Source organism: Topomyia yanbarensis, chromosome 2 (assembly GCF_030247195.1).
Source record: "Topomyia yanbarensis strain Yona2022 chromosome 2, ASM3024719v1, whole genome shotgun sequence".
Lineage (NCBI taxonomy): Eukaryota > Metazoa > Arthropoda > Insecta > Diptera > Culicidae > Topomyia > Topomyia yanbarensis.
Window position 1 is genome coordinate 254768976 of NC_080671.1, and position 15395 is coordinate 254784370.

The window sequence follows — 15395 nt, forward strand, 5'->3', positions numbered from 1 at the left end:
AGCCAAAAATACCTTATTGAGCATACCAATCGTGCAATGTAAATAAACATTACTCATGCCTGAGTTGGAGGAGATAAGTATTGTACATCTATCAAAAAAGAAATTTGAATTTTCGTCAGAATTTAGTTCAGTCATGATTTTAAGGTGCATTCTAGAGTATATGTATTAACAAGCTTTAGAATTATTTCATCTCTTTGTTTCAAAAAGCACATCATTTGATAAACAAATCCAACGATCCAAGACGGTTACAAGTGTGCACATTTTTTTCTGTGTGTGTAGGGTTGCCACCTCTGGAGAGGCTTTGACCTGGAGATTCTCACAGACCGGCGAAAGGGCGGGAGGTGGATTTTGGGTGGAACTAGACAGAAATATGGATCAAAGCGATTGCTCGGCATTTTAGAGCAGTTTAATTGCTTTTTATTACTACGTTAGAGTAAAGCTGTAAATTGTTCACGTTTGAGAACGATTTTTTCGGTTTATTCAGGTGTGAAATACTCATTTCCCTGACTAAGTGTATAGAATATAAAAGCACCAGCTACTCTCGCTGTGGAGGATAAGTGGAACGAGCATTGCTCTTCTCCACAACTAACAGGAAAAGGCGAGCAAAGGAGGCAGGCAGCGCTATCGCATGGGAAGCACTTTGTGGTTTCGGTTATTCATCACCAGAGCCAGAGGTCGCAACAAAGGGGTAAAACTCATCTTCCAAGCCAACACTTAAGGGTCGCTGCAGGAGTAACAACACCGGAAGAACTCGATGTTGCTCTAGCCAGTTGGATTGGAACAAATCTTGGTGCAGCACCACTAACGGTGAAGTGATTTGGTAAAATTGCAGCAAAATAACTTTTTTACACAATTTTGAGCGACTTAATGGGATGCAACATTTCAATTGTAGCATATAGCGAAATATTACTTTCCTTAATTTGGAGTAAATTTGATTTATTTTTCATTCATTGCTTTGTGAAAGAAATCAGCAATATTTGGTGAACTCATCCTCGTCACCTTGAAACGAAGAGTTAGTCGGAAAAAATAAATCTGAACCAGAGTAATAATTAACTTAGACTTTTAAAATATTTTGTAAAGAATAAAATAATTTCACAAAAATATAAATTGCGCTTCTTCCCACCAAACTCGGAGAATTTGATGTAAAACCCGGAGGCTCGGAGATCGCTTCCGAAATCCGGAGTCTCCGGGTCAAACCCGGAGGGGTGGCAACCCTATGTGTGTGAGTGCGGTTGTCATTTTTCTTTGATGAAGCCGAAAAAACAAGAGGATATGAAGAAGAAAAGCACAAACAAATGACGTAGTGGGCCTTTCTGTTGCCATAAGTTTTCTTTCGTTTCGGTCATAGTTAATTTAATCGGTTTTTTTTTTCGAAGTAAAAAGTGTCCCTAAGTGTTCTAATAGGCAGATCCGAGGTGAAGCTCGGCCTTTTCTCACTTTTCATCGTGCGCCAAAGAATCAGGATGCTCGTTCGTTCACTTCAAGAGCCCCGGCCGCCATGTTTAATTTTGCAAGTATTAAACTAATACACTCAAAAGTGTCAAATGTTCCCACCTTTCTCGCATCTTGCCAACGATCGACATACGGTTTCTTTTCAAAATATAATAGGAGTCATTTAAAGTGCTGCCCAGAGATGCCAGGTACTTTTTTCAAATGTCTGCAATAATAATTTTAAAAGTCTGGGATGAACAAACATGTAACAAAAGCCTTTATATTCAAAAATCTGTAAATATCTGCAACCAAACTAAAAAATCTGCAAATATCTGCCCCATCGCAAAAAATTGCAGCTTAAATTAAAAGTCTGCCAATTTACAGACTTGTCTGCAAATCTGGCATCCCTGGTGCTGCCTGTGGAAGCGGTTGCCAAAATTCTAGTGTTGAAATCATCATAAAGGGAGTGTTGCCGTTTTGACTGATTTTCACTCTTCGTCTCTTTCCCTATTCTCTTTGGTTTATACAGGTCTGGCGAAGATGGCACTTTGGTATTCGTAAGATGAATCTTACATGAGTGGTGTGAGTGATCGCAATATAAATCGACCTGCTTTCGGCATACCGGTCGTTCCGCTCCCATTGAATCGTGTGACCGCTATGTGCTTCTGGATTATTTACATATTTTTGGTTGCCAACACTAGCAAACCGTGTGTTCTGCCACACCTATATGTACCTCATTGCTATAGAATAGCAGAGACGCCATCTTAATTATGTGAAAACAATTCAACTAGCAACCATGCTACAGGTCACAGGCAAACCTGCAAATGTGCAAGCCTCACCAAACTTTTTTGTTGTTATTCCGTTTGTTTCTTCTAACCAATATAAAAATCCGATGCCGCTTCTGCTCTGCTGAGTTCCTCGAACAACTAAAACATAGGAATATCCGCAGGAATCGTATTTTGCAGCAGCAAAACCATATTAGGTCAAAATGTATTATTTGCATCATTTGGTATTCGTTACCCTCATGCTGAATTTCGTGCTCCCATAAAACCATAAGCCCTTTTCTCTTTAGCGTTTCTAAACACGATGGTATTGTAACAAATTTGGTTTGAGAATATAATTTTTATCTTTAAAATCTTTAGTAATTTTAATGAATTGCATAACAATACTGCCTTAAAAACAATGCCACATAATGCTAAACATTTACGATTGACAACTCTCTTGTTCGTTTGGAATGACATTGACAGTAAAATTGGAATTCCAAACGGAACATGGCGTCTCTTTGCTATTCTAGTCTCTTTAGCGTTGACAAAGAATTCAACGCTTTTTCTTGAAAAGGGCGATACTAGCAGTGACACCATTGAAAGAAAATCAACAGTGAATATTTCTAGACTTGGTTTTATTTCCTATTTAGGAACCATTGTGTTCTTTACATTCTAGATTGCATGATTCAGTGATCGAAACCCAAAACTTCATAAAGTATTTGAAATTATTAAATTAAAATTTGTTTTTGCTATTGAAATTGACAAAATGATAGTATCGCCCCTTTAGCGATTGTTTACTTTTTCGGTCCCACCTATCGGCATTGAAGTATCGCCCTTACGTTTTTTACAATAACTACCTTTTTACACCACCGATTTCGTCCGGATTTTTTTCAATAACGATTATTGTTACTATTTACAGCTGGTATTGGCGATTTGCGGCAAAACCAAACAAAATCTTCATTATCTTCTCGGAAAAAGCTTACCACAGCCAAAATATGAATGAAACGAGTAAGAAATTTAGTTTTATTTGCAATTATTCTGAAATTACAGTCATTTGCAACTATTTGACTCATACATTTCTTCGAAATGTTATCGGGGTATTATTGTGGTTATAAAAAATCGTTCCATAAATAAAGTTCCAACTCGAAACCGAGACCCAATCAGTACCAATGTCAAACTTCTTCATATTTTGAACTACGTAGGAGATTCAGTGAAGACTATCGGAGAGAAGGATCGGCTGTGCATGATACAAAGCTGACACTTTCCTATTAGCCGGATATATTCTTTCCTCGCCTGATCTGGAGAGCTTCACGAATTTACACCATCTCATGAAGGTTTAGCTTAACTTAGGACGAATGGGAAATGCTGTTGCGACGGCTACGGTGCTCAACAAATTACATTTCGAAACAGCGCGCATATAGCTCTGCGAATAATATTAGAAACCACTATGTTTTACACTCTTTTCGCAAGATGTTTACTCATCATCTTATAAAATGATGGTTTTCCTTCATTTTCATAAACAATTATCAACAAATTGATCGGTAATTTGGTGTTTAAAAGTCATTTTTTACCAATGTGTTCAGAAAATATATGCACTATGACAGAACAGAATAAAATCAGCAACACTTTCCTTCCAGCGCTATCTGCGAGCGGTTTCAACGTAGAATCGCCAATCAGCTTGATAATTCTAAAAAAATACGATAAAAACAGTTTCGCCTCTAAACTGCTAGGAAAAAAGTATCGCCCTGTTTGTTTGCATGGAGCGTGGAGGGCGAAACTTTAAATAAACAAAAATACAGTTTCGCCCGCTGTATTTTTTGCTATAGTTTAATGTGGTTTTTGTTTGAGGCGGAACTGAGTCAGTTCCTAACCCCAACTGCTGTCAAAATGTATGAACTGACAGCGGTTGGGGTTAGAACCTGACTCAGTTTCAGGTTCAAGCGAAATCGCCATAAGAAAACAATATCGTAGAATCCAAATTTTTAGCTTAATTTGTTGCGTTTCAAAGCCCTCATTCGCATGTATGAAAAAAGCCTTATGTTTACATTTGTAAGTATCGCCCTTTTCACAAAAAAGCGTTGAATTGTAAAATGCTGAATACAATTTCAGACCAAATCCAATCCAAAAATGAAAGTTGGTGTAGGCTGTGCTCAAAATCAATAAAAATCGGTAGTTTTCGATAGGAATACAAAAAGATCGGTAGTTCCCCCTGGTCGTTTGTGATTCGGTAGGGAAGCCGAAAATCAGTAGGACTACCGATAAAGGTAGGTCTGGCCACCCTGATGTTGTATCCCATTAGGGCATGCTCAGGAGCGTTTTATTTTGTATAGGAGTTTCAAAGTAGAATTGAAACTGAAACATTCACATCCCCAGCAGAGCGTTTTGTTTTATAATTTCGAACAGTTTTGTTATAAAATTTAAAACTGTTATACGACTCCGTTCTATTTGTTGCTGATTTTGAAACACGTCTGTGTTTTAAATACATAGAAAGTATTCAGCACAGACACTTAGACCCGATAGACAGGGGAAAAATAAATTTGATTGCAGTAACGGTGAAGGCATGGCGAGACATGAATTTTAAACTGAATAGAACACCCGCTAAAACTGCTGCTGGGGACAGCAAGTTACAGTTTTAAAAAATTTCAGTTTTATATTATAGAGCTGTCAAAATTATGAATCTAAAACTGAAACACTTCTGAAGATGCCCTTGGCATGTTCAGGAGCGTTTTATTTTGTATAGGAGTTTCAAAGTAGAACTGGAACTGAAACATTCATATCCCCAGCAGAGCGTTTTGTTTTATTATTTCGAACAGTTTTGTTTTAAAATATAAAACTGTTATACGACTCCGTTCTATTTGTTGATGATTTTAAAACACGTTTAGAACTGTGTTTTAAATACATGCAAAGTTTTCAGTACAGACACTTAGAACCAATAGACTGGGGAAAAATAAATTTGAATGCAGTAACGTTGAAGGCATGGCGAGACATGAATTTTAAACTGAATAGAACACCCGCTAAAACTGCTGCTGGGGACAGAAAGTTCCAGGTTTAAAATTTTCAGTTTTATATTACAGAACTGTCAAAATTATAAATCTAAAACTGAAACACTCCTGAACATGCTCTTAGGGCATGTTCAGGAGCGTTTTATTTTGTATAGGAGTTTCAAAGTAGAACTGGAACTGAAACATTCACATCCCTAGCAGAGCGTTTTGTTTTATAATTTCGAACAGTTTTATTTCAAAATTTAAAACTGTTGTACGACTCCGTTCTATCTGTCGCTGATTTTAAAACACGTTTAGAACTGTGTTTTAAATACATGCTAAGTTTTCAGCACAGACACTTAGACCCGATAGACTGGGGAAAAATAAATTTGAATGCAGTAACGCTGAAGGAATGGCGAGACATGAATTTTACACTGAATAGAACATCCGCTAAAACCGCTGCTGGGGACAGCAAGTTTCTAGTTTTAAAATTTTCAGTTTTATATAATAGAACATTATGAATCTAGAACTGAAACACTCATGAACATGCTCTTACTTTGCAATTAGGTTTTACACCAACCAACATAACCCAACAAAATGAGCCGGATGAACTTCGTTTGACAAATCTCGGTGGTTTGTTTACATGGGAGTTACGTGAGTGCAAATGCAATTAGGCAATCCATGAGACGTTTTTGATCAGCTGATTATTTCTTGTTTACTTATTCTGACGTTACTCCGAGGGGTGCGACGTCCGACAATATCGTTGATTCGATCCAACATCAAACGAATCGGACTAACAAAGTTGTTTGTCGGACGAGTTTTTCTGTTCGCAGGAGTAGACTTGTTGACAGAACCCACCGCTGAATTGTCAAACAAACGTCTAATGGATTGCCTAATAGATGAGCACCCGTTGCACTCGAACTCACGCAACTGACAAAGTAAACAAACCACCGAGAATTGTCAAACATGAATTTCATTCATCATGAGTTCATTCGTGTCGTCATCTTGTAGAACTCAATGTGTGTACTCGGGGCAATAGGTGTCAAACTAATGGGCCTAGCATATGTGAAAGTTAGATGATAAATTTTCAGTGTTATTAGCGACATGCGACCTCTAGTAGTTATAATCTCTTATGTGCACCAATGTACTGCCCATGATCGCATATCAGTCGCATAAAGATAAAGGATTTTCGATTGATTGACACCGGTGTAGTGGATTGCACTGGTTTTGCACTTTCTAGCAGAAGTCTCAATGGAACATACCCAGTTTTCTGCACTTCTGCTAGAAAGCGGAAAACGGTGCAGTTTCAGTGGACTCCGCTACACCGGTGTCAATCAATCGAAAACCCCAATAGGAAATCCCATAGAAAACGGGAAAACTATGCGATCATGGGTAGTGTAACCGAGTAAAAGGACGCTGAATTTTCAGCGGATTCAACGTCGTTAGTGGAGTGCACTGGTTCTGCACTAGTTTTGCACTTTCTAGCAGAAGTGCAGAAAACTATGTTCCATTGACACTTCTGCTAGAAAGTGCAAAACCTCTACATCAGTGTACATTAAATACCACAACCGCTGTCAGTTCACACATTTTGACAGCAGTTCTGGATATACATGTGAAAAGGGCATATCCCAATAGCAATATGCAATAGCTGTATTTACTTGCTTTTCTGTCAATAACTAGGTCGCTTTTACGTTTGCTCTTTAACTCTTAGCATAATATGCTAGCTGACATCAGTCTTTCGTTATTTATTGAAACAATGTTGGAAAGGTTTATAATTATGTCACAATCGAAAGAGAAAGTAAACAGAGGCTCTCATTTGCGATTTGCCCTTTTCACATGTTTATCCAGAGTTAGGATTAGAACCTAGAGCACTCTAGTTATGGCGATTTCGCTTGAACCCGAAACTGAGTCAGGTTCTAACCCCAACCGCTATCAGTTCATACATTTTGACAGCAGTTGGGGTTAGAAACTGACTCAGTTTCGCTTCAAACAAAAACCACAGAGTGTGGCCAGGCCATGAGACCATGACGTATCCAAACGAACATAAAATGTGACGTATTCACAATAGAAATATGTCAGATTTCTGCTCGTTTGGATACGCCAAACTCGTGGTGGCCACACTAACTAGAGTGCTCTATTAGAACCTGACTCAGTTTCACTTCGAGCAAAAACGACATAATAAACTGCAAATTTCACTTCAAAATTAACTTTTTTTCTTTTAAGAACTATGAGAGAGCTTTCCGTAGTTATGTGGAAGTTCTGAATATAAACGAAAATGGACTCCATGAGCTATTATCTAGTACTATTCGCACAGAAAAGCAACACGAAGAGCTATCAATGGCAATGATACACCTAATTTTGACAGATCCCAGCGCAGCGACAAAAGCCTATTGTAAACTTACCTTGCTATCCCATGATGGACTTTCATTTGTAACTAGCAATTTATCAATGCTTGTAGCAGAAAAGTATCAAAGATTAAATGACATTCCTCGAAAGCAACTTTTATGGTTTCTAAAGGAACTGATACGGAACCGTGTATTAAACGTAGATAACATCATTTGGAATATCTTAAGACAAGCCAGCGGTGGAGATATAGGCGCAAAAAACATAGCTCTCGTGGAAGGCTTGCTCGATATATTCATCGAAAGTCGTTCATGGATAGCAAAAGATCAGTTTCTTATTGGCACGGTAGTGTACTCCTTCCTAAGGTGAGTACAAAGAAAAATCAAAAGGCCAGACTCCGTCTGGCTAGCGACTTTGCAATATTAAAATACATCGATACTGCAAATATACATACCACGGTTTTTGGGGTCGCAAATTACGATTTTGATGTCAGATTTTCAAAATTCAAAATGGCGGATACAAAATGGCTGACCATTTAATTTAAATATAAGTAAATTTTCACGAATGAAGATTTAGTGATTCCAGTGTATGCCAATAACGTTTATAATGTATCGAATTTTAAATGGTGTGTGATAAATTTTATTGATTTGCACGCATAAATACGTTTGGGTGTCTTTATGATGTTGTATACAACATAGTTACAAAACTTTTAAGCTTTCTGTATGATTATTATTCACTCTGTACAATTATTATTCAATTGCTGCCCGATGCACATATTTTTCAAAAAACGAAAAATAGTATTTTTCTAAATTATTGAAAATAAGCCGATTCTGCGACGAAATGCATGGAGTGAAAATTGAGAACAAGTTTGCATGCAAATTTCAGTAACTAAAAACCTGTTTTAATCCACCTAGAGGTGCAATTGTGCCTTTCTCATTGCTCCAAACTATGGTTCAGCTGGTTCGTACAATATAACATTATGGAAATGTCTTTCATTCTTATTACATTTGGTAAGTATATATAAGTATATATACCTTTTTGCATTCATCGCGGTATCGGTTTGAATCGGAGTTTTCTATGTGATCGCACTCCACAACCAGTAACTCCGGAGCCGGAAGTCGGATGGAGATGGAATTTAATATCAGTTTCCGGGGACGCAACACCCTTCATTTGAGACTAAGTTGATCAAATCGGTCTTGCCATTTTCGAGAAACCAATATAACCGTTATTCTGAATTTGGATGCTTCCGGATCCGTCGATGGTGGCCAGTGTGGCCAAAGAGACTTTGAATGACTGTTGGTGACCTAGATCTACAAATTCAACAGTTGTGTTTACATTTTGGAAAAAAATTCACCTTTTTACATTCATCGCAGAATTCGTTAGAATCGGGATTTGCTGCGTGATCGTACGTATCAACCTGTAATTCAGGAACCAGAACTCGGATCCACACAAAATTCAACAGCAGCTGATGGACCTTTCATTTAAAATCAAGTTTGTCAAAATCGGTTCAGAAAATTCCGAGAAACCGATGTGGACAAATCAACAAATTTTGTTTTGTAACCATACTCTTCAACTCGTAATCCGGAACAAGATGTCGGTTGAAAATGAAATTCAATAGCAACCTATGGGAATATTATGCCTTTCATTTGAATCTTCGTTTGTAAAAATCGGTTCAGCCATCTCCGAGAAACCGATATGGACATTTTGTTAACAAATCCGCACATACACACACATACATTCATACATACATACATACATACATACATACATACATACATACATACATACATACATACATACATACATACATACATACATACATACATACATACATACATACACACATACAAACACAGATATTTTGCGATCTCGGTGAACTGAGTCGAATGTTATGAGACTCGGCCCTCCGGGCCTCGGTTAGAAAGTTGGTTTTTGGAGCAATTGCAAAACCTTTCTATATGAGAAAGGCAAAAGAATAATATTTAATTGGCTTAATCAGCATGAGTTCAATGTTTTCTTCATGGGATTATAATTTGGAAAGGTTGGTGGAATGGGTTTGAGCGTGTAGGGAATGGGGGTTAGTAGAGTGCGAGTGGAGGATGCGTCAGAAATCCTTCATCTTATTTCGGTATACGGGGTGGATGAAGGAAATGCGGGCGTGAGGGTGGTCCAAGAAGAGGGGAATGATGAAGGAGGGAGGTGTAAGGGCAAGGCGGAGGGGAGGGGCGGCGACGCAATACTCAACTGCATATTTTGCCTTCCATTTGAGACTTGGTTTGAGAAAGTCGGTTCAGTCATGACCGATGAACCGATGTGACTTTAATTGTGGAATATGCCCGGAATTCCGGAATCGTCGATAGTGGACAATATATTCAAAGAATGTTTGAATGGCAATCAGTGATCTAGATCTGCGATTAGAAGTAATTTGGTTACCATTTCAATAGTTTCTAGCCTCTGAGGTATTACGATTGTACCGATTTGTATGGGAAATTCCAGTGTATTCTTACTAACACCCCTGTAACTCCGGAAGCAAGAGTCAGAACCGAATAAAATTCAGCAGCAGTTAATGGCATTACTGTATCTTTCATTTGAAATCAAGTTTGTAAAAATCGGTAGAGAATTCGTTGTGGAATGGGTGTGATATTAGCTTAGGAACATGGCGGGTACCCCGGGGGCGTCATGAACCGTCATAGGTAGCCAATGTGGTCAAAGCTGCTTTGATTGATCATTAGTGATCCAGACCCGCCAACTAGAGTAATGTTACATCAATTTTAATATGTTTTGCATTATTTGAACATCATGGTGGTACCAGTTTATATGGGAATTTGTTGTGTGACCGCACTCTTCAACCCGTAACTCCGGAACCGGAAGTCGGATCAACTAAAAATTCAATAGCAGCTTATGGGAGCGTTATACCTTTCAGATGAAACTAAGTGTGCGAAAATCGGTTCAGCCATCTCTGAGAAAATTGTGTGAGTTTAAATGACACACACCCACACATACACACACACACATACACACACATACATACACACACAGACATTTGCCGATCTCGATGAACTGAATCGAATGGTGTATGACACTCGGCCCTCCGGGCCTCGGTTAAAAAGTCGATTTTTACAGTGATTGCATAGCCTTTCTTTATATGAGAAAGGCAAAAATGAATATGACAAAAATACGAAAACAAGTGAAATTCACTAAGATTCATAGTATTATATAAATTGTTAGATCGAGGAGTTGTCCGAAGTCCATTATTACAATGAAGTGACCATTTAAATTGATAGGTTATGTTTGGTCTGAACATGCTTGTACTGCTTCCTGGTATAGTTCTTAGCAACTACGTTTTGTTGTCATGCTTGCTGACATATTACGACTGACAACCTTCTCGCAAACAAATTCGCCAAGCTGGAGTATACGCCAAAGTGAGCTTTTTGGCCAAATCACGGCCGGAGATTCCAGTATTCTTTTGCACTATTCTACTGATTTTCGTAGAATAGACGTAGTATCCTGTCATATATTCCACTTCTAGATTTGTTTTGCTTTGCATGATCAAACGTCATAGTTTCTTGGTAACGTTTAAGCATGGTATTCAAAATCGACTTTTGAAATTGGGATCCTTTGTTGGTCACTTCTGTTGACCTCGTTGGTCTTCAATATGAATGACCAGAATTATTTACGTCTTTTGCATTCCACTTTTGATAACTTTTGAATATGTTTATGAGTCTTGATGAAATTTTCACTACTAAATACACAATTTTTCCTGATCAAAATACAATATTGTGCGACTCGCTATGACAACCAGCGGTGCAGTAGTAATTAAAAGTACGAGTCCAAATTTTAAACTGAAAATCTTATAATCCGTCTCCGTTTCCACTTAATCAATAATTACTAAAAAACGGGCAAATTCGGGCAGTAATTCTATAATGTTCCAAATGGAGAATCGTTCAAGGAACATAAATTGCCTTGATACATAGCGGACATACGTGGACAAAAAAAAGTATTTCAATAATTTAACAAAAATGTGTGTTGAAACCGTTTTTTTCTTTCTCGTGCCAGTTAGCTCAGACCTATCGGTCCATGAAGCCAAGTCTTGTGTACTTGTGTTGCCAATTGCATCAATTTAATCGATTTCGTGATTTTTAATTTATTGATAGAGAGCTTTTTGTAGATATATGGTTTATGTATATCAGAATATATTGGCTCAAATGGCACGTTCCCCGTACATAGTCGGGGATTTGTGCCTTGCCGTGTGTTTTCATCATTTCCTGAGCGGAAGGAAAGGACAAGGAGGTGTGGGGAAGTAGACTTGGAAGGGTGGGAAAAACAGCACAAAACAAAAAATAAACAACAGGTAAGTTAAACTCACAAGTAGTTCAACTTGCCTGCGAATAAGCCTAAAGCTCTTTACCACATTGGATAAGAAACTTTAGTATGTCTCTGAGTTTCAGTCGACCAAACATGGTTTCGTCTATATAAGGACGGCTGAAGACTCGTAATCGCAATTGCGCTAGCGCTGGGCAGTTGCATATCAGATGATATGAAGTTCCGTAGTCGGATTCACAAAGATCACATGAAAAAGACTCAGCGCGCTGAATAGTTGCCATGTGATAATTGAGTTTGCAGTGGCCGGTTAAAGCCCTGGTCAGCATGCCGCAGTGGAGCTTCGAAAAATGTAAGAGACCACTGGGCATGGTTGTTCTAGAAACGCCTTTGTTTGGCGACACGTTTGTAGATTTCTCCAATAATTGCGGTGCTCGGACGAAGCCCAGGACCGTATTTTTTCCCTTATCCAACTTGTCGAAATTGGCAGCGCGGGCTCAGGACCAATGAAGTCAATCGCTGAACCTGTCCTGGCCAATTCGTCAGCCCATTCATTTCCAGTAATACCGCAATGTCCGGGCACCCAGACAAGGTAGATAGTGTTGACAATGCTTAGTTCTTCGATTTGGGTTCGGCACGCGATCACTAGCTTGGACCGGGATTTGTCTGAGCTAAGGGCCTTGATTGCAGCCTGACTATCGGAGCAGAAGTTTATAACTCTGCCGGACAAACTCAGTTGAAGGGCCGATTGCACCCCGCACATAATCGCAAAGATTTCTGCTTGGAATACAGTACAGTATCTACCTAGTGAGTGAGATTGTTCCAGTCTCATTTCACGACAGTAGACACCAGCACCAGCACGTCCCTCCATCAGAGCACCGTCAGTGTAACAAACCACTTGCGTTTGTTGTTGTCTTTCCATAAAGCCAGACAACCACTCCTCTCGAGAGGGAATCTTAACATGGAATGTCCTGTAAGGAAAACTACAAGTGAGTGTAATATCGCTGGGAGCAAGAATATCTTCACCCCATGTAACCATTTGTGACCACAATCGTGTATGACTGGTAGCAAGATCAACATGATTACTGTTCCAAAGCCCAGTAACCTGCAGTCTGTATGCACATGATAGTGCTTCTTGTTTTAAGTGTATGTGTAATGGTTTGATATTTAGAAGTGCCTCAAGAGCAGCAGTCGGAGTCGTGGTGAAAGCACCAGTCAACGCCATGAGCGCCATTCTTTGCAGATGGTTTAGCTTTGACTGGACTGTCACCACCTCTCCCCTCTGCCACCACACAAGGCATCCGTATGACAGTATTGGACGTACAATTGTCGTGTAAATCCAATAGATGTATTTAGGTTTGAGACCCCAGGTCTTTCCAAAAGTTCGTCTGCACTGCCCGAAGGCCATGCACGCTTTCTTGACTCTGAACTCAATGTGAGCAGACCAATTCAGTTTGGAATCCAATATGACTCCAACGTATTTGACTTGATCTGCACACAGCAGCTCAGAATCAAAGAACTGCAAGGGACGAACCCCGGTTGTTATTCGCTTCTTCGTGAAAAGAACCATTGAAGTTTTGCTTGGGTTAACTGATAGTTTAACTTGTCGACACCACTGTTCGACAGCTCTTAATGCCTGTTGCATCAAGTCAAAGATTGTTCCGATGCAAAATCCAGTAATTAGTATTTGGTAATCGTCAGCAAACCCGTAGGTTGGAAATCCAAGCTCATTGAGTTTCTTCAACAAGCCGTCAGCTACTAAGTTCCATAACAAAGGTGACAGAACGCCGCCCTGAGGACAACCGCAAATACTCAACTTCCGTATCTCAGCCTGTCGCAGTGACGAGCAAAGTATGCGGTTACTAAGCATTGCGTTTATCCAACCTGAGATACATGCAGGTATCCCATGACCGCGCGTCGCTTCCAGAATAGACTGGAAGGACACATTGTCAAAAGCACCCTCAATATCTAGGAATACACCCAAGCTAGATTGCTTGAGCGAGAAGGCTTTCTCAATGTTGTAAACAACATCGTGAAGCAGAGTGATCGTGGATTTCCCACACTGATATGCATGTTGCATATTGTGCAGAGGATATTCAACTAAACTAACGTTCCTGATGTGATGATCGATTATCCGTTCCAAAGCTTTCAGAAGAAAAGAACTTAAGCTGATAGGCCTAAAACTCTTGGCTTCTTCATAGCTTGAGCGCCCCCCTTTGGGAATAAATCTAACAGTTATTTCTCGCCATGCTTTCGGGATATACCCGGTAGCAAGACTGGAAAGCAAAATCTTTTTCAAGACATGTTTAAGAATATCAAATCCCTTTTGCAGTAGCACGGGAAGTATCCCATCTTTTCCAGGTGATTTGTATGGAGCAAAGCTGTCAACTGCCCACTTGACCGATTCAGTGGAAACCAATGTGCGTGCTAGCGCCCACGAGTCCGAATCACCAGAATGAGATCTGTGAACATTGATCAACTCCGGATCGATACAACCTGGAAAGTGTGTGTCGAAGAGACAATTAAGAACATCTTTTTCGTCTGTCACATAAACACCATCTCTGGTTTTCAAGGAGTTCATGAGTTCATCTGAAAATCATTCGATTTGGAGAGAATTTTATTTAATCTGCTAGCCTCGTTCAGACTAGAGACATTAGTGCATAGGCTTTGCCAGCCAGCCCGTTCTGCAGATCTAAGACATTTCTTATATGCACTACGAGCTGACCTGAAAGCCCTGGAGTCATCACGCTGACGCCGGTTCCAAGCTCTTCTCATAACTTTCTTCATTCTATCAAGCTCAGCCCTCCACCAAGGGGTTCCCCTAGTCGATTTAACAGTACGAAGTGGACAAGCTTCTTCGTAGGATGCTAATATGAATGAGTTTGTCGTATCCACGACGTCATCTAAGTCGTCTAGTTGACTAATTGTTGGAAAATATCCATGAAATTTAGTCGCTAAGTTTTCCAAAAAGAGGTCCCAGTTTGTAGACTTAGGATTACGATATGTCACCACATTGAAGGTGACATCAAAATGCTCGAAAAATATATATTTATGATCGGATAGAGACGGTTCAGTTTCATTTGGAACCTGCCAATTTCCCAGTTCATGCAAAATTCTATCAGAGCAAAGTGTTATGTCTAACACCTCCTCCCTCCCAGACCTCGCAGAAGTTGGTCGGTTTCCCACATTCAGAATATGGAGATTTGTACTACTTATGTACTCCATCAGTTCAGAGCCTCTCAGATTGATGTCTGAGCTGCCCCAAATGATGTGATGAGCATTCGCATCACTGCCGATAATGAGCGGAAGCCCATTTCTGCTACAATATGATACAACGCTTTTGAAATCATCAGAAGGAGATGATTCGTTATGCGGTAGGTATGCTGAACAGTATATATATTTCTTGTCTACGTTTCCGACAGTCAATGTAACTGTGACAACACAGATATCGCGAGTTGTGAGCTCCGATATGAGACATGCGTCAATAGCCTTATTTGCAAGAATGCAAGCACGAGGCATTTCACGTGGGTTAGTCATGCCTGTCTTGTTGTAAGCA

General features: G+C 39.5%; 1 protein-coding gene across 5 annotated transcripts in view; it reads left to right on the plus strand.

Annotated features, from left to right (window-relative positions):
* Positions 1-15395, plus strand: part of LOC131683083 (integrator complex subunit 3 homolog) — an 891455-nt gene that overhangs the window by 1332 nt on the left and 874728 nt on the right. For 3 of the 5 annotated variants that reach the window (XM_058964904.1, XM_058964901.1, XM_058964903.1), the window contains exon 2: positions 7400-7884. The exons of 1 other annotated variant lie outside the window; for it this stretch is intronic. In XM_058964904.1, coding sequence (XP_058820887.1) covers positions 7400-7884 — 485 coding nt within the window. The remainder of the gene's footprint in view (positions 1-7399; positions 7885-15395) is intronic. One more of the 5 variants, XM_058964902.1, reaches the window with a different exon arrangement.